Source organism: Onthophagus taurus, chromosome 1 (assembly GCF_036711975.1).
Source record: "Onthophagus taurus isolate NC chromosome 1, IU_Otau_3.0, whole genome shotgun sequence".
NCBI lineage: Eukaryota > Metazoa > Arthropoda > Insecta > Coleoptera > Scarabaeidae > Onthophagus > Onthophagus taurus.
This window is the reverse complement of record NC_091966.1, coordinates 20083186-20104265: the sequence shown is the minus strand read 5'-3', so window position 1 is coordinate 20104265 and position 21080 is coordinate 20083186. Positions and strand designations below refer to the sequence as shown.

The 21080-nt window shown below is 31.9% G+C and overlaps 1 protein-coding gene across 1 annotated transcript; it reads left to right on the top strand.

Annotated features, from left to right (window-relative positions):
* The first annotated feature begins 504 nt into the window (after positions 1-504).
* Positions 505-20169, top strand: LOC111429204 (group 3 late-embryogenesis abundant protein, mitochondrial-like). The gene is made up of 3 exons (XM_071198242.1): positions 505-674; positions 9531-10032; positions 10599-20169. Exons 1-2 carry the CDS (start codon positions 566-568, stop codon positions 10019-10021), a joined length of 600 nt encoding a protein of 199 aa, XP_071054343.1. The 5' UTR covers positions 505-565; the 3' UTR covers positions 10022-10032; positions 10599-20169.
* The last annotated feature ends 911 nt before the right edge of the window (positions 20170-21080 follow it).

The window sequence follows — 21080 nt, the reverse complement described above, 5'->3', positions numbered from 1 at the left end:
TTTTTATACATGATTAAATAAATAATTCAAGAACTTATTCATAGTTCAAGGATAATAAAGATAAGTTTTCAATGGCAATATCGATTAATTTAGACAGAAAATCATATAACTACAACCTTCGGTTAACAATCATTTTTTGAAATCTTGCATGCAGATTAAGTTAGAACGTGACCAATAACATATTACGAAAACAAAGAAAATTTATGACGTCGTAAGAAATCTAATTATACCCACAACCTTTATTTATATTGAATTTCACCAATAACATTAATAATTATCTACCACGAAACATTTACACCACCCCACATAAATTAACTCGTTTGAGTTCTTTGAACTCCTCCATATCGTGTCATATCTTTCGTGAGACATTTTCAACGACGCTCTGCGACGGTAATATTTATGTCGAAACACGTTGGGGAGGGTGGAAAATACCCCCACGATATAACCCTTACGTCTACAATCCACCGGTGGTGACCAAGGGTCAGCACAACAGCAATTTAGTTGGTGGGGAACCGTCGTCAAGGGAAAACAGTTTGCGTTCTTCAACGTTCTTGAACATTTCGATATGGGGTGCGCAAGTAGTAACCCACTCGTTGAAGGTGGCAAAAATCTTGTTACCACCGCGAAAGAATCTGTCAATGATGTTGTTGCGAAAGGAGAACATACTATTCATGGTGAGTTTATTATATAAATTTAATTTTTTTTTTAATTTGGGTTATAATGATTAAAAGTAAAGTAAAAAAAATTAAAAAGGAAAAATGGGGGTGTTGTTACGTGTGGTACAAACATGTTCTACTTCCATCTAATTAGCGAAGGGTTGGTGATAATAATGGTTTACTATTATAAAGGTGGGGTAGATTAGATTGAAAGTGTGTCAATAAAGATTTTTTTTGAATAATGATAAAATGACTCAACCAATTTTGTTATTTTGTTGAGGCATAATCATAAAAATTTGTAAGGAAGAAATCAAAAGAACTAAAGAATTTTCTAGAATTTTCAGTTTTATCGATAATTTTAACTGCCATATAAAACTCAAAAAAAATTAAGAAATGGATTGGGAATACTTTCATTTTACTATTAATTGCAACAACTTGTTGAATTATAAAGTTTAATTTGCTCTATGAAACTACAAGACACAAATAAATTTGTTTATTGTTTGAAAGTTAAAAAACGTGTAGAGTTACAATAAAGCAATAAATATACCAAATTTAAGATTGAAATCTTCTTTTTAATTTCATATGTGAATTCCTATAAACTATAAATGATTTAGTTACGATTTTTTTAATAATAAAATTGAATCAAAGTCAATTAAAAATTTTAATATTTTATACAAACTTTCGAAAATCATATAGTATTTACTTATTATAATAACGTAATGATTTTAATATCACAATAATGCTGGAAATCTTCTTTTCAATTTGATATATGAATCATTCCTAAATTCCTATAAATTCTTTACTTACGATTTTTTTAATAATAAGATAATAAATCAATTCAAAAATTGTAATATTTCTTACAAACTTTAAAAAGTCGTGTAGAGTTTATTTAGTATAACAAATTAATAACTTTAATACCAAATTAAAGCTGGAAATCTTCTTTTTAATTTGATGTATAAATCGTTACTGAATTCCTATTAATTATATTTATTTACGATTTTTTAATGATGGTATAAAATCAAAGTCAATTAAGAAATTTTAATATTTAATACAAACTTTGAAAAGTCGTGTAGATTTTATTTTCTATTATAATAAAGTAATGATTTTTATATTAAAATAAAGCAGGAAATCTTCTTTTTAATTTGATGTATAAATCGTTACTGAATTTTCCTATAAATTCTTTACTTACGTTCTTTTTTAATAATAAAATGGAAGTCAATTTAAAGATTTTAATATATTATAGAAACTTTATAAAATCGTTTATATTTTATTTATAATAACAAAACAATGAATTTAATATCAAATAATAAGCTAAAACTTTTTACAACGATGGAAAAAATTGTTAACTTTTTAATTGACAAAAATTCTGATTGACTTGAAAAACGATATTCAAAAACTAATTGTGATTTTCAAGCTTTGTTTTATTTATAAAATTGTATGGCTTATATTTCAGATATTTCGTGCTTTTTCAAATACATCGTTAACGTATTAAAGTCATAAAAATGCATACAAATTATTACTCTAAGATGGAATAAAAATTTTCAATTTGCTTAAAATCGAATATAGAGCATTAATTCCTTTATTTATCGATAGACTTTTTCAAATGAGCAAAATGACTTTTTGCAAACCAAAAATTAGTACTGAAACACATTACTTAGATTTAATAATTTCATCTTCAGTTCTTTATTTCTCTAGTATTTTCTACCAATTACCTGGCGTTTTCTGTCACTTATCTGTTTTCTCAGCCAGTGATTCGCCCACATTATGGTATTCTCTGTCAACATTCTGGAGTTGTCTGGTAGTCAAAATATATGACTACTGTTGTTTTCCAGTAAAAGTATTTTTCGTCATTCGTTTTGTATTTTCTGCCATTCGGGTGGTACTCTCTACCAGTTAGATAAAATTCTTTCTTAGTTATTTTATGCGAGTTATTTGGTATATGTTAGTCATCAGGTATTACTTTCTAATCACCTATTCTCAAGCGTTCTTCTAATATTCTTTACCCGTTATCAAATATTTCTGAATATTTCTGATATCTGAAGTTCTCTGTTAGTCATCAGCTCTGGATTAACTAAAAATATCTTTGCGTTATTTGTGAATAGAAAATCCCGTGAAAGAACCACCATTCTGCCAAGTAATGAATAGGTACTAATGTACTAAAAATTCTGTTTAGTCGATTTTTGAATTGAAGTGCAAGATTATTTCTGACTATTTCATTCATATCGTTAACAGCCAATAAGAATTCGCGGTTTTCCGTCAATTGCGAGTATTTCAGCGGTTATTTGGCCGTAACCATGGAGAACGATAATACGAACCTTTGTATTATCGCTGTAATACGAACCTTTGTATTATCGCTTGTTTGACATTTAACTAATTTCGAGACATCCATGCATGTTTCCATAACAATCAATGTAATTTATTAAAAAAATATAAAAATTCTAAAAGTATGTATATTTTTTATTCATGAAATAGTCTAGCCATATACAACACGACAATCGAAAATACTCGATAATACGAGACGTATTGCCTGAAACACCACGAGACCGAAGGTCGAGTGGTGTTTTTTAAGGCAATACGTCGAGCAATAAGAATTCGCGGTTTTCCGTCAATTGCGAGTATTTCAGCGGTTATTTGGTCGTAACCATGGAGAACGATAATACGAACCTTTGTATTATCGCTGTAATACGAACCTTTGTATTATCGCTTGTTTGACATTTAACTAATTTCGAGACATCCATGCATGTTTCCATAACAATCAATGTAATTTATTAAAAAAATATAAAAATTCTAAAAGTATGTATATTTTTTATTCATGAAATAGTCTAGCCATATACAACACGACAATCGAAAATACTCGAATCTCGACGTATTGCCTTAAAAAACACCACTCGACCTTCGGTCTCGTGGTGTTTCAGGCAATACGTCTCGTATTATCGAGTATTTTCGATCGTCTTGTTGTATAATATATGATTATTATAATTCGCTTCGTTGCTTTTGTTCCGTCGTCAAAGTCAAAAATGATAAACAAAAAACTTATTAACCGAAGATAGCAGTTTAGTTTTCTTAATCCTATTTGCTCATTCTGTTGTTATAATATGTTGTTATAACTGTTAAGAATTACCAGTTATTATACATAGTATATTGTTTAGATTGATATCGCTAAGCTTGTTATTAGGAATTGTTTTGGAAATTTATAAAATAATATCGTCCATAATATCTAAGATAGATGATGAAAAATGCGATGAGGGAGGACAGAGCAGTATTGAAGAATTATGTTAAGAAATGTCCGGGACGATGTTGGGCAACATCATAGACATTGTTGAGGAATACCAGCGGCGATATTGTAGGATATCAACTATTATATACATATATTCAGAGATATTATGTATTACGTTTTAGTTACCAGAGACGATGTTGAGCTATATCAAGAACTATGTTAATAGATGATCGTGCATATTTTGCAGAAATCTGCATAGTTGGTTACACTGATTGGTGTAATGCCTTCATAAGCCTTCACAACAAAAGTATATATTAAATTTTTGTACAAACTTAGATCAGTATCTTGACACTTCGTTGGTAAGATTCTTGGGAACGGCGTATGTGAAAGTAATTGGTGTTTAGAAGGAGTAATAGATGGTATAGTTGTAGATAATGCTGCATTGATCCAATCAGTTCACATTGCTGACATTGAAAAACAGGACCATCATATTTATCCATTTCTGCCTCAAACGTATTATTAACTTGCACCATAAATCTTGCATGAGGGAATGCTAATTTCCGATAGCGGTCCGATATAAGTATATCTGACTGATATATTCCGAACACATCTTCTTCAATATAGGCGTAGTACATCGAGATTCATGCTTCTGTTAAAAGGTCAACATGTGGAAGATATAAGCTTCATGTCCGTCTATTGCTGAAATATATTGATCTTCATCATTTTCCTCTTCTTCTTGTTGAGAAGCCTTTTCTACCTAAACGAATTTCGTTGTAGATGCCAGTAAATGAAAGAGAATGGGAGATTATTCCACAAGAGTTCCAGAATAAATCGAATTTTCCACATTGTGTTAGCGGATGGATAGAAACCATGTAATCTTGCAAGCTCCTCTGAATAGTGGCTCCGATTTTTTTAACAACAAGTACTCTACAGTATTGTACCATTGGCTGTAGCTGGTGCAAATTCAACTTTATATATACAAACGTTAGTTCTCAAGAAAGTATATCAGATGGGGGCGTATTTAATCCAAAATATTTCTACAAATGTCTTGAACATGCCTTCAACCCGAGTTTTATCAGGACAAAAACAGTAAGTTCTATTTATTGCTGATCAGCAAAGCAAACCAACGTAGATGTCAATCATTACATCAATGATGAAGTGTCGTCCTCATTACACAGACAATAACTACGTCCAAGGTGTTCACACTTTGAGGACATAATAAAGATGCGGAATCCTAGCTGATGTTGATGGATCAAAAACTACGCTAAAGTGCATGATAATATCATCAACAATGTTGATAGCAAATATGTTGGAGGATGTTAGTGATGTTGGAAGATGTCAAAACGAAACATACAGGGTGGAGCATAGCAACTTGCTTATTTGATGGTTGCTCCGAGGAGGGTGGGGTAGGCACATTCGAGAAGATGTATCGTAAAGTTATTGTTTTCGCTGGTTTACTTTAGCATCATGGAGTGCATGAAGATGGAGCGTGCGTTCGCTGTCGAGACATACTTTTCTAATTGTCGTTCAATATGTATACAACACACCCATTTTATATATTGCGCCCCTGGTCGAGTTCCTGGATGGCAATCGATTGTTTCTTGGGTAAACAACTTCAGGGAAACTGGTGATTTGAAGAAAAATACCTGGGCGAATCTTTCAAAATAACCTATTATTTCATCCCTCCAAATTGGCCTTGGTGCAGAAACTTAATACACGCGATTTTGTTGCTCGAGAATATGTATGCGAGGCGCTTTTTAGCATACCTCAGGGCACACTTTTTTCTTCAGTGATGAACACACTTCGATATTTCGGGATCCGTAAATAAGCAGAACATGTGCTATTGGGGCCCTGATAACCCCAGATAAGTTCATCAGAGTCCTCTACATTCCCAACGTGCAACAATTTGATTTACATTATCGTGAGTTGGAATAATTTGTTGTAAATTCATTATTTTAATGATTATTTTAAGATTATTTTAATCATTATTTTAACTTAACAACAAACGACTGAATGTGCCGATGCAGTGAAATGCAATACCCGTTTTTTCATTGCATTATATGTGACGCCGACGAGTTGAAAAAGACAGAATATAAGTTGTCGCTGCTAGAAGAACATCTAATTAAAAATAGTTGTAAAACTAGAACTTATTATTCAAAATAATATATACAGGGTGTGTCAAATGTTTGGAATATAGCCAATAACTTCGCCATTTGTGGTTTTAAAGAAAAATGTTTCAAATACAAGTTTCTTTATTAATCATGGCGAATTTTTTGGCGAGTTGCTTGTTTGTATTATTTTTTGTTTCGTTGCTGTGGCAAGTAACATTGTTATTTTAAATGGGATGCATATATTTTTTGTGCATACTTTGATAAAGGATAAGTCCCTCTATGCGATCAACATATCAATTCATATAGTAGTATAAGAAAAAAAATCGAGAAAAAATGCGTTTTTTGAAAGTCTTAAAAAGTGGATTGTGTAATTTGTGTATCCGGGTAAATATTATTGAACAGTGCGAACACAACTTCACTTTGAGTGCGTTTTCTATCACCTGCACCGTACCCATACATTATTAATATTTGGATTCTTTGTCGTTCGCTTAATTGCGCCATATTTGTTTAAACTGTCAGTTTTTTGACATTTAAAGCTGTCAACGGCGTTATTTAGGCGCCTACTTTGATTGTAATTAGCTGATTTAAGACTTTCAAAAAACGCATTTTTTCTCCATTTTTTTCTTATACAACCATATGATTTGATATGTTCATCGCATAGAGGGACTCCTCTATCAAAGTATGCAAAAAATATATATGCATCCCATTTAAAATAACAATGTTGGTTTGTCCTTTATATTTCCACCTACTTCTAAGGCCCATATCTTCGTTATCTAGAAAGATAGCGAGTTTATGTTGATAATGAGAACAAGAAAAAATAAGAAACGTCACGCTGCCACGAATTTTTGCCGCGGCTAAACCACGCTTGGGTCAATGACTCTCTTATATGACGGGGAGAAAACTCTAGAACTATATCCATCTTATGGGAAATTTTCTGCTCTTTTCAACAGTATATAACACATCTCAATAACACGTTTGCACAATCGTTTTTCAGCCCAGCAACAAACTTTTCCCTTGTATTTCCGTCTACTTTTCGGTAAAATATTTTCGTTATCTAGAAAGATAGCGAAAAACTAAGAACACGTTTGGAAACGCGAGTAAGATAGAGAAAAGACCAAGCTTTCCAACCGTGTGCTTAGTTTTTCGCTATCTTTCTAGGTAACGAAGGGTATGGGCCCTAGAAGTAGGTGGAAATATAAAGGAAAAAATAATTTGTTGCTGAGCGGTTTGTTGCTATCGTCTCGCCGCGCCGGTCAAAAAACAATGTAAACAAGCAAGTATCGCCAAAAAATGCGCCACAATTAATAAAGAATTTTTTATTTGAAAAATTTTTCTTTAAAACCATAAATGGCGAAGTTATTGGCTATATTCCAAACATTTCACACCCTGTATATTAAACCAGTAAAAGTGCAAAAATTATTTACATTCCTTTAAACGACATTTCGATTACTAGTTGAAATGGATCACAACATCAATTTCGATTTTAAAACTAGTTGGTGTCATCACTGCGAGTTGGTTTATTTTCGATCTCATCTCTTCCCCAAAAACCCTTTTTTTTACAACAAATTAGTCCATGGCTTTTTGAAGAAAACAAACGGGCACTTTTGGTGACTTCTGACCGTTATGTCCATATGATTCCGGATTTTTCTGCCAACCCACAACTAGATGAATGGTCTCAACCGGACAGTGCCAAGGCACAAACAGCGCGTGTGTCAATGACTGTTTTGTGGCAACACTTCCCAGGACGCCTCATCTCCTTGAGTGTCGATCTGCACTGTTTTATGAGGCTTTTTTTATTGATTTTTATCTAAAATCACTTGTTTACAACAATCGTTCTAGGATCCTAACGCACCTGAAGAACAACATTCGACGAGCTATCGCCAATATACCCGTCGATTGCTTTGTATTGAGAATAATGGACATCATCTGCCGGATATCATCTAAATAAAACTGTGTAAACATAAAATTAAAATATGTACTTGATGCTGTTCAAAGAATTAAATATATATCTGTATTACTTTTTAATTGAATTGGAAGTTGCTCTGCTCCACCCTGTATTTACAGTTATTTTAACAGTACACTATTTTATGCATATTGATCCTTGTGAACAACTCATCTCATAGGGTAACTAACTTTATTTTATTGATAACACGCACTCTCTATTGTACATTGATGCTACTACTTTACCTCTTCGACGTATAAAAATGTTTCATTTTTAGTTTCTTCAATTTAAAAGATGTTGTCTCTTCAGATTTCAGATGTTCTTGTGCTGGTATAACTTCTGGTATTGATTTAACTGAAACTGGTCGATGTATTATTAAGTCAGCATACTTTCTCTTCTTAATTGCCTCCATATAGACTATGTAAAAAGTACAGTTTTTTAATAGTTTGATTTTGAGTAGCTTATGGGGTTGTGTATTCATACAAATTCGTTTGACTTGAACATTTTCTCCTTTACACTGTTTTTGTCAATCTTTCTGTATCTTTCTTTTATCGCAATCTTTCTAAATCTATTTTCTTATGCACATCAGGTTTTAATTGATCAATTACTATTTTCAATCGTGGGAATATTAAATCATACGGTACAGTATTAATTATTTTTTATGGTGTGCTTCGATAAGTCATTGTAATTGGATATTTACGTATTTATGTTCCGAGTTGTCTTTCGTGTAAGAATTGAAGTGTTGTTTCTTATTGAAGTGTTGGTATAAATATCTTTATCGATTGTTCTGTTTGATTGTAGACACTGTAATAAACTAATTACTGGGATAAAAAACATTTTCCACCTGTTGATTCGTAATCGTTAAAATCATTAAGAAATTTTACTCCATAATAACCTTAATTAAACTTTAAGCATTCTGAACTATTTTAATTAAATTCTCAAAATATTTAATTGTACATAAGATGCACCTATTAAAGATTTTAGTTTTTCAAATTGACTTTAAAATTCGAACTAATTCTATTATATCGTTCAGTACCCTTTTTCGTGTGACTAATGTACGTAAAAATCAATATTAAAAGTACAATAAGTTTGCGATCAGAGCTAAAAATAGCTAAACTACCTAGACGTTGTGTTGTTATTAGGCATTGAGGGGGTTTGGCCGCCGACCAAGAAAAACTGCCACACCAAACGTGGCCCCCACGTTTTGTAACCTTCACTTTTAACCCTCTATGTTCGGCGATAAGCGGCGACGGTATGTAAAAAGGAAGTCCATTAACTTCACTTCGTATTGTTATAACCACGCTGATGAATAATGAATGTAACACGTCCCATAAGTCATACAAGTTGATTTTTGTTCATGATTTTCTTACAAGATTTTAACGTATAGAAAGTTATGCAAATTTGTTTTTTTCTTTCTTTTTATCTTTAACTCGGTCGAGACTTGATGATATGTTGGTTTTTTATGGAAATGAATAAGATTTATTTTTAGACATGAATATATTCTATAATTTTCAGAAAACAACGATGACACGTGTTCAATTCGCACACGCTAAACCTCAATTACAATCATGTCATTAATTATTTAAATATATTTAATATTTTAGAAGCTGGTGATGCGGCCAAAGAAGGAATGGAACACGTAAAAGAAGCAGTTGAATCAGCGATGAATACAGTTGAAAATAGTCTTGGAAATGTAGTCGGAAAAGTTTCTAACACATTCAATTCAACAAAAAATAACGTCGCCGAAACCATTGACGCCACAAAAGAAAATATTACTGAAGCTGTTTCCGATGCAGAAACGGTTGTTATATCCGAAAAAGACAACGCGAAAGAAATGTTATCAACGGCTGCGTCGAAAACATTTAAAAGAATTGATAGCATGACCGATGAATTTGGTGAAGCGATCACTGAAAGGAAAGAAGAGGTTGTGGATTCGTTACATATTGAGGATATCGAACAAAGTATTGACACGATAGACACCAACTACAAGGATATGAAAAGGAAAGCTGAAGATCTTGTAAATGGTTTATCAACCCCGAGTCCCCAACCACCGACATCATCGGAAATCGAGCACGAGGACAAGAAGGAGGAGTAAGTGACCATCATGTGAGTGGATATTTTATACTTCGTACTTTTTTCACTCTAGATAAAGCTACGTATTTAAAAAAAGAAGAATTAAATGTGAGAATAACGTTAGATAGATTAATTTAGTTGCTGTAAATTTGTAGTTGTGAATGTTTTTATAGTAGAAGTTGAATCCGTAGAGATTTAAATGTAGAAATTTAGATAAAAAGAAGCATTTCTAGAGTAGAAATAGCACGAAATAGTATTTGTTATTATGTGTACAAAAAATTTTCAAAAATTGCTTTTTTGTAAATAAATTGGGTTACTTATAATTAATTATAAAAACGATTCATGTTGATATAATTTAGGACACCTCTGTATCTATAGATTCCGAGAAAACCTAATTACAAAACTTCGCGTGACTTATCTAACAACTCCCTTAAATCCTTAAAGTCGGAATGAAAACGTTTCTAGAAATCCATTTTCACTTTATCTCTGAAAAAAAAACGATACTAAACTTTAACAGTCTCAAAAAAGTGATTCCAATTTATATAAGGGTACTTTTAAAATAAAATATGTTGTTTATCTTATTTGGATTAATTTATTAGACCACCGCCAACATTTTGGGAGGCAGCAGCAGATGCAATTCTTCAACAAAAATTGAGACCTTCCTTGGACTTAGAGGACACCTCAGAACTTGAAACGGAAGTCGGGTCTGAATCAGAAACTACTAAAAGACAAGATTCTATCGAAAGTGACACCGAATTACCGTATGACGATGACGATCCACTAGGAATAATCAATGGAAAAGACTTAATGCGTCCTCCCGAAATCGTGATTAATAGCGAAAACCTTTCCATAAAATCCTATAAGAGCGAAACGTAAGGAAATCGTGTAATAATGTTTTAATTGACGTTATTTTGTGTACTTACCAATAATATTGGTGTTTTAATCAATATTTATGATATAAACCTGCAAAGAAAATCGTTACCTTCTTGGAAAAGAACATTATGTATCAATACTATGACGAGTTAACAGTGTATATGTATAGTGAACGTGTGATCGATATGAACGGTTTAGAATATTGGGTTAGAAAATTGGTTTAGATAATACATAGGTGATGATTTCAGAATCTGGTGGGGTTTAAACTTTTTTTGTCATTCCAGGTATGGTGCTATGTGGAATAAAATATTATGTATACATTTTAATCCTAGATAATATTTTTATAAGATTATTGTTATGACGTTAAGAAAAGTTTTAAGTTATACTTACAGATTAATCATGAACTGGTTAGATAATGTTAAATGAAAAACTTCATATAAATATATTTCAACAAACGCCCCTTGTAAGTTAGAAGTTTTAATCTTTTGAAGTTCCAGTTTTAAAAATTAAAGCGACAAGTATTTATGCAAGTTTAGTGAGTCTTTTGTAGATTCACCTTAATTGCTATTCGTGTCAAAAGTCAAGGCCTCTCAGTTTAGAGATCGTTATCTTCGCAACCGCTCGATGAAAAAAATTGCAGTAAAATGTTGTAATCACAGAACATTTCTACGTAACATATGTGAATTTGAACATTTTCGGTTCCCCGATTTTCTATTTATTGCGAGTTAAATAAATAAGTACCCGTTTTAAAGGTGCCAGCAACTTTGTTCACTTTGCAATTTTTATTCTCAAAAACTAGATGACGTAAAAATTTCAAACTACCTATTCAAAAATTTTTTTGAACAGGTGGCAGTCTGATGTGTTCTTATATAGAATAGCTTATTAATCCGTGGAGGGGGGAGTTCCGTCAAATCGATAAATATGATGCTAGTGTGCGTGTAAAATGATATTTAAAACTTTAGGTAAAATTATTTTTTATTTATATGTTTCATTTAAAACGAAACTCAACGTCAAGCGGTTAACGGGCAAGAGGCCAACCCATACCTGTTCTGGCAAAAATAAGTAAAAATTGCCATGTCTCTTAGTTAAGTGGTAATAGACATATTTTTGAAAATGTTAAAAATCGTTCCCGTACATCATATCCTTAGGTACTAGGGATAATAGAATCATTATTAACCATGCTACTATAGAAGTCACAAATCAAACAACAAAAGTCGTTAGTTTTCCGAAAAAAAATATTAGTTTGATCGCGTTAAGGTTAAAAGAATTTGTCTATTAAGTTTGACACACGATTTCTAAAAAAAAGAGTAGTACAGCACCCTTGGCAAGTAATTTTAAAAGATGGATTGTTTAGTCAAGTTTCCAAAATGGTACAACTCTTGCAATTTTTCTATTCATAAAAAATATTATTGCCTGTTTTTTTTCGCAAAAAACACGTTATTTAAAATCTTCGTACTTTCGATAGTTGCGGTAGATGTAATTTAATTTACAACCAGTAAACCTCAATTAGTGACCCCGATAAAAATCGGATGATTTCTGGGGACAGATATCCGTTATCGCATATTCAAGACTTTAATTTACATTTGCACAACTGTAAAATCTTTTCTAAGATAGATCTTGTACGGGCGTACCACCAAATACCAATTACCGATGAAGACGTTTACAAAACTGCGATAACCACCCCTTTTGACTTATTTGAGTTTACTAGGATGCCTTTCGGTTTGAGAAATACTGCTTAAACATTCCAACGTTTTATGAACGAAGTTACTTCAGGCTTAAACTTTATCTTTGTTTACTTAGATGATATTCTAATTATTGTAAGTAAAAATGAAGAAGAACACATCTCTCATTTAGATATACTTTTTAATAGGTTAAATGATTTTGGAATTTCAGTTAAACCTTCTACATGCATTTTTGGTGTGCAATTCATAAATTTTTTGAGTCATCACATTTCTCCTCTAGGCATTCGTCCTTCAGATGACAGAATTAAAATTATTAAAGAATTTCCAACACGAAAAACACTTAAACAGTTACAAAGATTTTTGGGTATGATAAATTTTTATCATAGATTTGTTCCAAATTTTTCAAATATACTTGCACCTTTATATCATCTTTCGAATTTACTTTATAAATATAAAAGCAAAGTTATTGAAAATTGGTCAGCAGAGTGTAATCAAAGTTTTGAACTCTCTAAAACTCAATTAGCAAATTCAACAACTTTGGCTCGAATTCAACTATCGCAAAAAAATGGTAATTTTTCACAACCCATCGCTTATTTAAAAAAAAATATAATCGCAACTTTTTGCAGAATTTAATCGATTGTTTGGCTCAAAACAAATTCACACTTTGTTATCATCCTCAAAGTAATGGCATCTTAAAGAGATTTCGCAGAACTTTGAAAACTGCCATTATTGCTATTAACCTCTTGAACACCACCACAATACTCTTCAAAACTGTCTGTATTTTCAGAAGTTATTCTTTCCACTCATCCAAAACTTCTTAAATGATTTGGCCCACACCAAGTTTCGTCTATTTAAAAGATTTCGCATGCTGTTTCTATAAGTTAGCAAAGAGCTTAAAAATCTGCGTTGTATGCAGCAATATTCGGGTGTTCCATTAAAATCGGTTTATTGTTTCCTTTTTTATAAACAAAATGAAGGTGTCTTAACCAACGGTACAAAATTCTTAAAGAAAGCAGAGGAAGACTTGGTACATCGTTTTTAAGGTCTACCTACATTTCTCGGGCTGTCGGATATCTCTTCGCAAGGTAATAATCTCCTAACAGTTCTTCATTATATTTTGTTCTTCCTGCCCATACTGGATTTTCTACAATGCCTTTACTTATGTATTCGTAACTTACTGTTTTCACCGTTCCGTCACTAACACCAAGGGTTCTTGCAGTACTGCCTTCTTAACACGTTCGCTGCAGATTATGAATTAACTCGTATGTCAACGTTGGTTAACGGTGTCGCTCGACAGTGAACGTGTTAATGGTCATTGCAAGTCCTTCAAGACTTTTTTCTTCGTCAGTATACATATACAGGTGGGTCTGTTACTAATGGGACACAGAGCAACACTGAATTCCTTACATTAAATTATTACGATTTAACCCAATTTATCTTACAATTAGTCCAGTTGTTAATAATAACGAAGATACAGATATGTAAAGTTAATACTTTATTTTCGTTTTTCTTTAATAATTTCGCTTCTGCTTAAATTATGAACTTGAAAATTAGTACATTATCATTTTTTGAGACGATAAATAATAATTTGGTATTATAAGTACGAAGGCTTTCACGGCCGGTGTGAATTAAACTAAAATTAGAACTAAAACTAGAACTAACGCTAGAAACTTTCGGGTTTTGCCGTGCGTCTTTTAAGAAAAGGTTTGACGTTTCGGATGCCGTGTTGCAACCTTCTACAGAAACTGGTTCGAAGTGAAGTTGCAACATGGACGCACGGCAAAACCCGAAAGTTTCTAGTGTTAGTTCTAGTTTTAGTTCTAATTTTAATTTAATTTGGTATTAGTCATATCTTTTCCATCCTTAAAATTTTTACAACTCACACAATTTAAAACAGTTTCTCAGACTGTTTTACATAAATTTGGTATACTTACCAATCTTCTCTAAAGTTCTCCGTTTCCAAGATAATCACTATTTAAGGGCACATTGTAAAATTTAACAATGCTCAGTAAACATTAGTTGACGGTGAAAAAGTTTTTATTTAGAATTGAACTAAGATAAATTGGGTTAAATTTTAAAATTATTACGATTTAATCCAATTTATCTTAGTCCAATTGTTAATAATAACGAAGATACAGATTGTTAAATTTAATGCTTTATTTTCGTTTTTCTTTAATAATTTCCACTGTCAATTAGCATCAATACTCTAGTATTAATGCCAATTGACAGTGTTAGTCTAGTGTTTGACCAAATAAAATCATTTTCAACGCCAACTAATGTTTACTGAGCATAGTTAAATTTTACAAAGTGCCCTTAAACAGTGATTATCTTGGAATACCAAATTTATGTAAAAATATCTGAGAAACTGTTTCAAGTTGTGTTAGTTGTAATAGTATATTAAAAAACAAGTTTCGTAAGACACGTTTGAAATGCAGGAATTCAAGTTGAAAAACGAGTGGCGAAGCCACGAGTTTTTTAATGAATGAGTGCTTTAAGTCTTATGAAACGTGTTTTTTATGCTATTTTTTGTAATTCGCGTTTTTATCCTTTTTTTCTCAAAAGTAAAATAAATTTTGACAATGTAGGGAAATAGATATGTAGCAGTTGGTAACACCGTAACACTTGAAAATAGAAATTTGAATTGACAGTTAGAAACTGTCAAAACACAAAATGTATTCACCTGAAAAGTAAAGTTTCATGTACACCTCCCAAAATAAGAGAATTGCTTAGTGTTCAATGTCCTCATCATTGTGGACCTTGTATTCGATGTTAAGAACGTGTTTAAACATCCATAGACAAAAATTGTCACATTGACAACTAGAAAAATTAATGACCCAATGTCACCAACTTGAACTGGTTCCATAAAATGTTACTAAAATCTCATTACAGCATCGGATGCTGTAAAGAGTCTCATTACAGCACCCGTTTGAGTACTGTTATAGCTTCCATTACCGTAGCGATCTACAGTGGTTTTGTTGCCTTAGATGTAAGATTGATTTTGGATATATCTATGCTCACAATTTATGAAACTATCAATGATCTTGTAAGATTTGCTCTCGTTTTTTTTAAATCTCTATTTTCATTTTACATTACAAAAATCGGAAAACAAGAAACAAAATAACAGATATATTTATAATGTCAGTTTTGTTTTGAAAAATCAGGATACATCGAAGTAAATAGAGAGAAAAATGTCGAAAACATATATTATGTTATATTTCCATAAAACACCTTTCATGAGCTTTTCTTTTATAATTTTTCAGGGGACAATCTCTTTTTAAAGACCAGCAGTAATCTCCCATCATGTGATAATCCCATCGACTGATACCTTTCCTCCATCACATTTAGATCCTGGTGGAACCGCTCTCCCTGTTCCTCACTATAATTTCCTAAATTATCCGGAAATTTATCCAGATGATTACGGAGATAGTGTAACTTGATACTAATATTAATATTAAAGTTATAACTTTAATAAAATCTACGTCTTTCATCAAGTGCCGTATTTGAGAACCATCAAATATTTCACCTTTCAACTTTTCCATACTAAGCTTCGGAAATTTTCTACAAATGTAATTAAAACAATCTCCTTCCTTGTCCAACTATTTTACAAATTGCTTTATCATTCCTAACTTAATATGTAATGGTGGAAGTATGATTTTGTCTCTGCTCACCAACGGCTCCCTTATTACATTACCGACAGTTAAAGAATTTCTTACAGACCAAACATCTTGTTCCCAATGAAGTTGCTTTGCTCTACTGTCCCACATACAAATGAAGCAAGGGTATTTCGTATATCCACTTTGTTGACCAAGTAAAAAATTAACCATTTTCAAATCCACACAGGCCATTGATGCTCCGAGTAATTAATTTTTCCTCAAACTAATTTTACATTTTCATATTCTTCTTTGAGTTTTGTTGAATGGGCAATTGTAATTGGTGCAAATTTATTTCCATTGTGCAGTAAGATGTATTTTAAACTTCTTTTACAACTGTCAATAAAAAGGCGCAACTCAGTAGGTTTGAATTCTTTTAAACCCATGTCTAGAAGCAGCTCCGCGATATCATTACAGTACACCAGTCCTTCATTTACACTAAAAAATTGTAATAACTCACTTTCTCGCGTTCTGTATGTTGTAATTGTTGCTGTTGGAGCCAATAAATTTTTTTCTTTCAATCTTGAGGCTAACAGTTCTGATCCTTGTTTTAATAAATTAAGATCACTGAGTTCATTTTGAGAAAATAACTTCGGTGTAGATGTTTCACCCTCCCATTCACTTCCAGTCGTAGACTGTCCTGATTTCTGTGAATTTGGCAACATCATTGTTTCTGTGGTCATGCGAATTACCTTTGAAACGTAAATAGGCCGAGGGAGATTTTCACTCTGTAGAACAGGACATTTTGTAGACTGTAAGTCTGGATATCACCACGTTTGATTTCGATTAAAACCTTTAGCATCTACTACGCAAAAGTAACGACCATCGAAATAATTCTTAGGCTAATCAGTCTAATCAGAACGTTCTCCTTTTTTTCACAACCGTAAAGACTCAACACAGGACTTACAAACTTTATGAGGAACCCATCATTTATCTAGTTGTCCATTTGAAAACCGAAATATTCAACATAAGTCTCCTCGACAAAGTCTGTGATATTTCTTTTTTGTTTCTTTGTTATATAAACACCGCAAATATAACAAAATAAATCGCTACTATATTTACACTTTCATCGTGATGAACTCATGTTTTAAAAGACAAGACAAATGTTAGAATGGACATTCAGTAATTGAAACAAAATATTAACACATGACAACTTATCCAGATTCACGTGTAAGTGCTTCAATATTGTCAAATAACTGAGATCTCAGCTGTTCTGCGAAGCAAGGAGTCTGAGAGTGGGGATCACGTCATGTTTGTATGCGCGAAAAAGTTGCACAGAAGACTTATCTTGACTGGGAAAATAAATTTTATTACTAATAAGCCGATAATTGTTCAAAATATACAGCGTGTCCCGAAACTCAACGTCAAGCGGGACCCGGGTGAGAGGCCAACCCATACCTGTTCTGGTAAAAATAAGAAAAAAATTCTATGTCTCTTAGTTAACTGGTAATAGACATATTTTTGAAAATGTTAAAAATCGTTCCCGTACATCATATCTTTAGGTACTACGGTCAGAAATGTTCCCAATTTAATAGTGATTTTTTTAATAATGTATTCCTCGTGAACCATGCTACTATAGCAGTCACAGATCGAACAACAAAAGTCGTTAGTTTTGCAAGAAAAAGTATCAGTTTGATTGAGTTAAGGTTGAAAGAATTTATGTCTCTTAAGTTTGACACACGATTTCTAAACAAAGGACTAGTACAACACCCTTGGTAAGTTATTTTAAAAGATGGCCTGTTTGGTCAAGATTCCAAAATGGTATAACACTTACCATTTTTAAACTAAAATTAGAACTAAAACTAGAACTAACACTAGAAACTTTCGGGTTTTGCCGTGCGTCTTTTAATAAAAGGTTTGACGTTTCGGATGCCATGTTGCAACCTTCTTCAGAAACTGGTTCGAAGTGTTCAAACCTTTCAAACCTTTTATTAAAAGACGCACGGCAAAACCCGAAAGTTTCTAGTGTTAGTTCTAGTTTTAGTTCTAATTTTAGTTTAATTCACACCGGCCGTGAAAGCCTTCGTCTTATACTTACCATTTTTCTTTTCCTAAAAAATATTATTGCCTGTTTTTCTGCCAAAAACGCGTTATTAAACCCAGAACAGGTATGGGTTGGCCTCTCAACCGGTGCCCGCTTAACGTTGAGTTTCGGGACAGCCTGTATATGAAAAGATATGTAAAAATTAAAAAAACAAGGGCACATTCGGTACTTTCATGAATATTTCGTAATCTGGGCACTTGAAAACATAAAAATTTGCAAAGATATCCAGAGCAACAAAAAAAATTTTTTTGTTGTAGAGCTGTGTAATGTAGGAGAAAACGAAACTATTAAAGAAAAACGAAAATAAAGTATTAACTTTAACAATCTGTATGTTTAACATAAATTGGGTTAAATCGTAACAATTTACTGTAAGGAATTCACTGTTGCTCTGTGTCCCATTAGTAACGGACCAGCCTGTATACAGTGGGTCCGTAAAGTAGCAGATATAGGCGATAAAATCATTATAAACGGTTTATGGAAAAATCCCTGAAACGGGTGTAAAGATATAATTTTTTTGACCTTAGGAAATTGTTTAAAATAATTGGTTACTCATGGCTAATGCTATTTTTGTCATATCAAGTAAATTTGAAGTAGTTAAACTTTAAAGTAATTTTTCTCGAAAACTTTCTGTAACCAATAGTAATTATAATATTAAGTTGTCGCACTATGAAAAATCAGATACTTCTTTCGTTAACTCGCGATGTTACGAAAATGGCGCGGCAAAAAATTTCAAATTCACAAATACAAGGTAGAAATATTCAGTGATTACGATAAACCTTGCCGCAATTTCTTCATCAGACGGTTCTTGATATACCGATATTAAACTGATAAAAAATCTTATAAAAAACTAAACTGATAAAGAATTGAGTTTTTAAGTTATACCGAGAAATACTTATCTCGAATTTATCTGGCGACTATTCAACCGGCCCTAATCTTGTTAAAATACTAATGTAATAGTAATATGGCAAATTTTAATTTAATTTTATCTATTTCACCAATTTATTTTATTTCAATATTTGCATACCTGTATCTCTTTCAGAAGCCAATTTTCTCATAGATACATCAGGTCTATAAATTTACTTGTATATACAATTCACTTCAACAATCTGTGTATTACTTCCATAATGTACCATTAAAACAAAAATAATGTTCCATTGTAAAACGCCATAAGTAATAATAAAAAAATAATAAACTTAAATCAAATTTATATTAAAGTAGGCATTTCTTAACTTACTTAATGACTTACTATTTAAAAATCATCCTTTTTACGACGCTAGTTTGAAACGAACTATTCCGAAAAATATAAAAACAACGAAGAGTGGAATATATACGGAAATTCAACACATACAGTTATCAAGGGTTAGTTATTAAATTTAAATCAATGAAATGAGCAACCAATTTTACAAATGATATTTCAAGTCATTTTATGAAAAACAAAGGTACAAATTTTACGTTGTATTAATCAAAAATAATTTATTAACCAATATATAAATTAGATGAAGTTTTCTTGTACATATCATCATACTCCAGTTCGCAATCTTTGTAATCAATCTGTATTTATGATTAAAATTTCTCTTAATAATACCATCTAACAGAAATATTTATATGTATTTAATAGAGTATCGATGTTATTATAAATAAACAAATCTATTGTATGTTAAATATAAAAAGAAAGAAATGAATGTAAATAATATTTAAGCTTAGTACATTTTACAGAATTATTTCTAGATTAGAAATCAACTTATTTTAATATTTTTTATAGCGCTAACATAAAATTTTCACCTAATTTACACATATGATTTGTTTTTGCAATTTACATATGACTACGTAACCGTAAATAATAACGTTAATATAAAATAAAAAAAAATTGAGAAATGGAAATCAATCAGGGCACTGAATCTACAATAAAGTATTTTTAACATTATAATCTCGATATATTTATTTAATTTTCATTCTAATCTAAATGTAATTTTTATCTGTATAAAAGAAAAATAGATAGTATTGGTTTTCGAGTGATATCGGTGTATATATAATTAATTATTACAGTTAACCTCGTTTCTTGGTCGGATTTCTTGTAGGCGGCGCAACACACGCAAACTGCTTTATGCAAATTCCTATCAGGACGGTAAAATCTCCTTGATTTATTTTACTTTCAACTTCTTCTATTACATTACGTAGTACGCCGTTGTTTATCACTACAATTTATACTTTTCGCATCGTTTTTACGCAAATGCGTACGACACTATTCATATTTACGATGTTACGTCTACTTAAAGGTAATTGCTTTAAAAATACTTGAAATAAGAAAGCATTTTCTGTCATAAACTTGCTATTAATTCAGTTAGATTGTTAATTTAGGGTTTAATGTACCTCTTAATTGGGACACCGGTTGATCGGGACAACCGCTTATTTGGGACAAATTTCAAAGAACGAAATCCAAACTAACTAATTAATGTATATTTTAATCGATTAATTGGGACAGCTTTCCGTTTAATCGGGACAAACAATATCTGTCAAAATGATTATTTTTGAGTCGTATCCATATGGTCATCGCCCGTCTCATCTGGCACAGTAAAAACTACTTGTAATTTATCAGAAATAAATGTGCTTGCCTGTTGGTCGCTGTTTTACCCGTTTGTTATGTCGTTGAAAACGCACTCGTCTATCCGTCGGTATTTTTTCAGGGTGTTACGGTTGACGAAGTAAAATGCAGAAAAGAGATTTAAGTCTTTCAAATAAAATTGTTCTGTTGGACAAAATTAAAAACCAGCCAGCTAATACAAGCCTTCGTGATCTCGCAGAAATTACTTCTACACCGAAGGGTACTGTAGT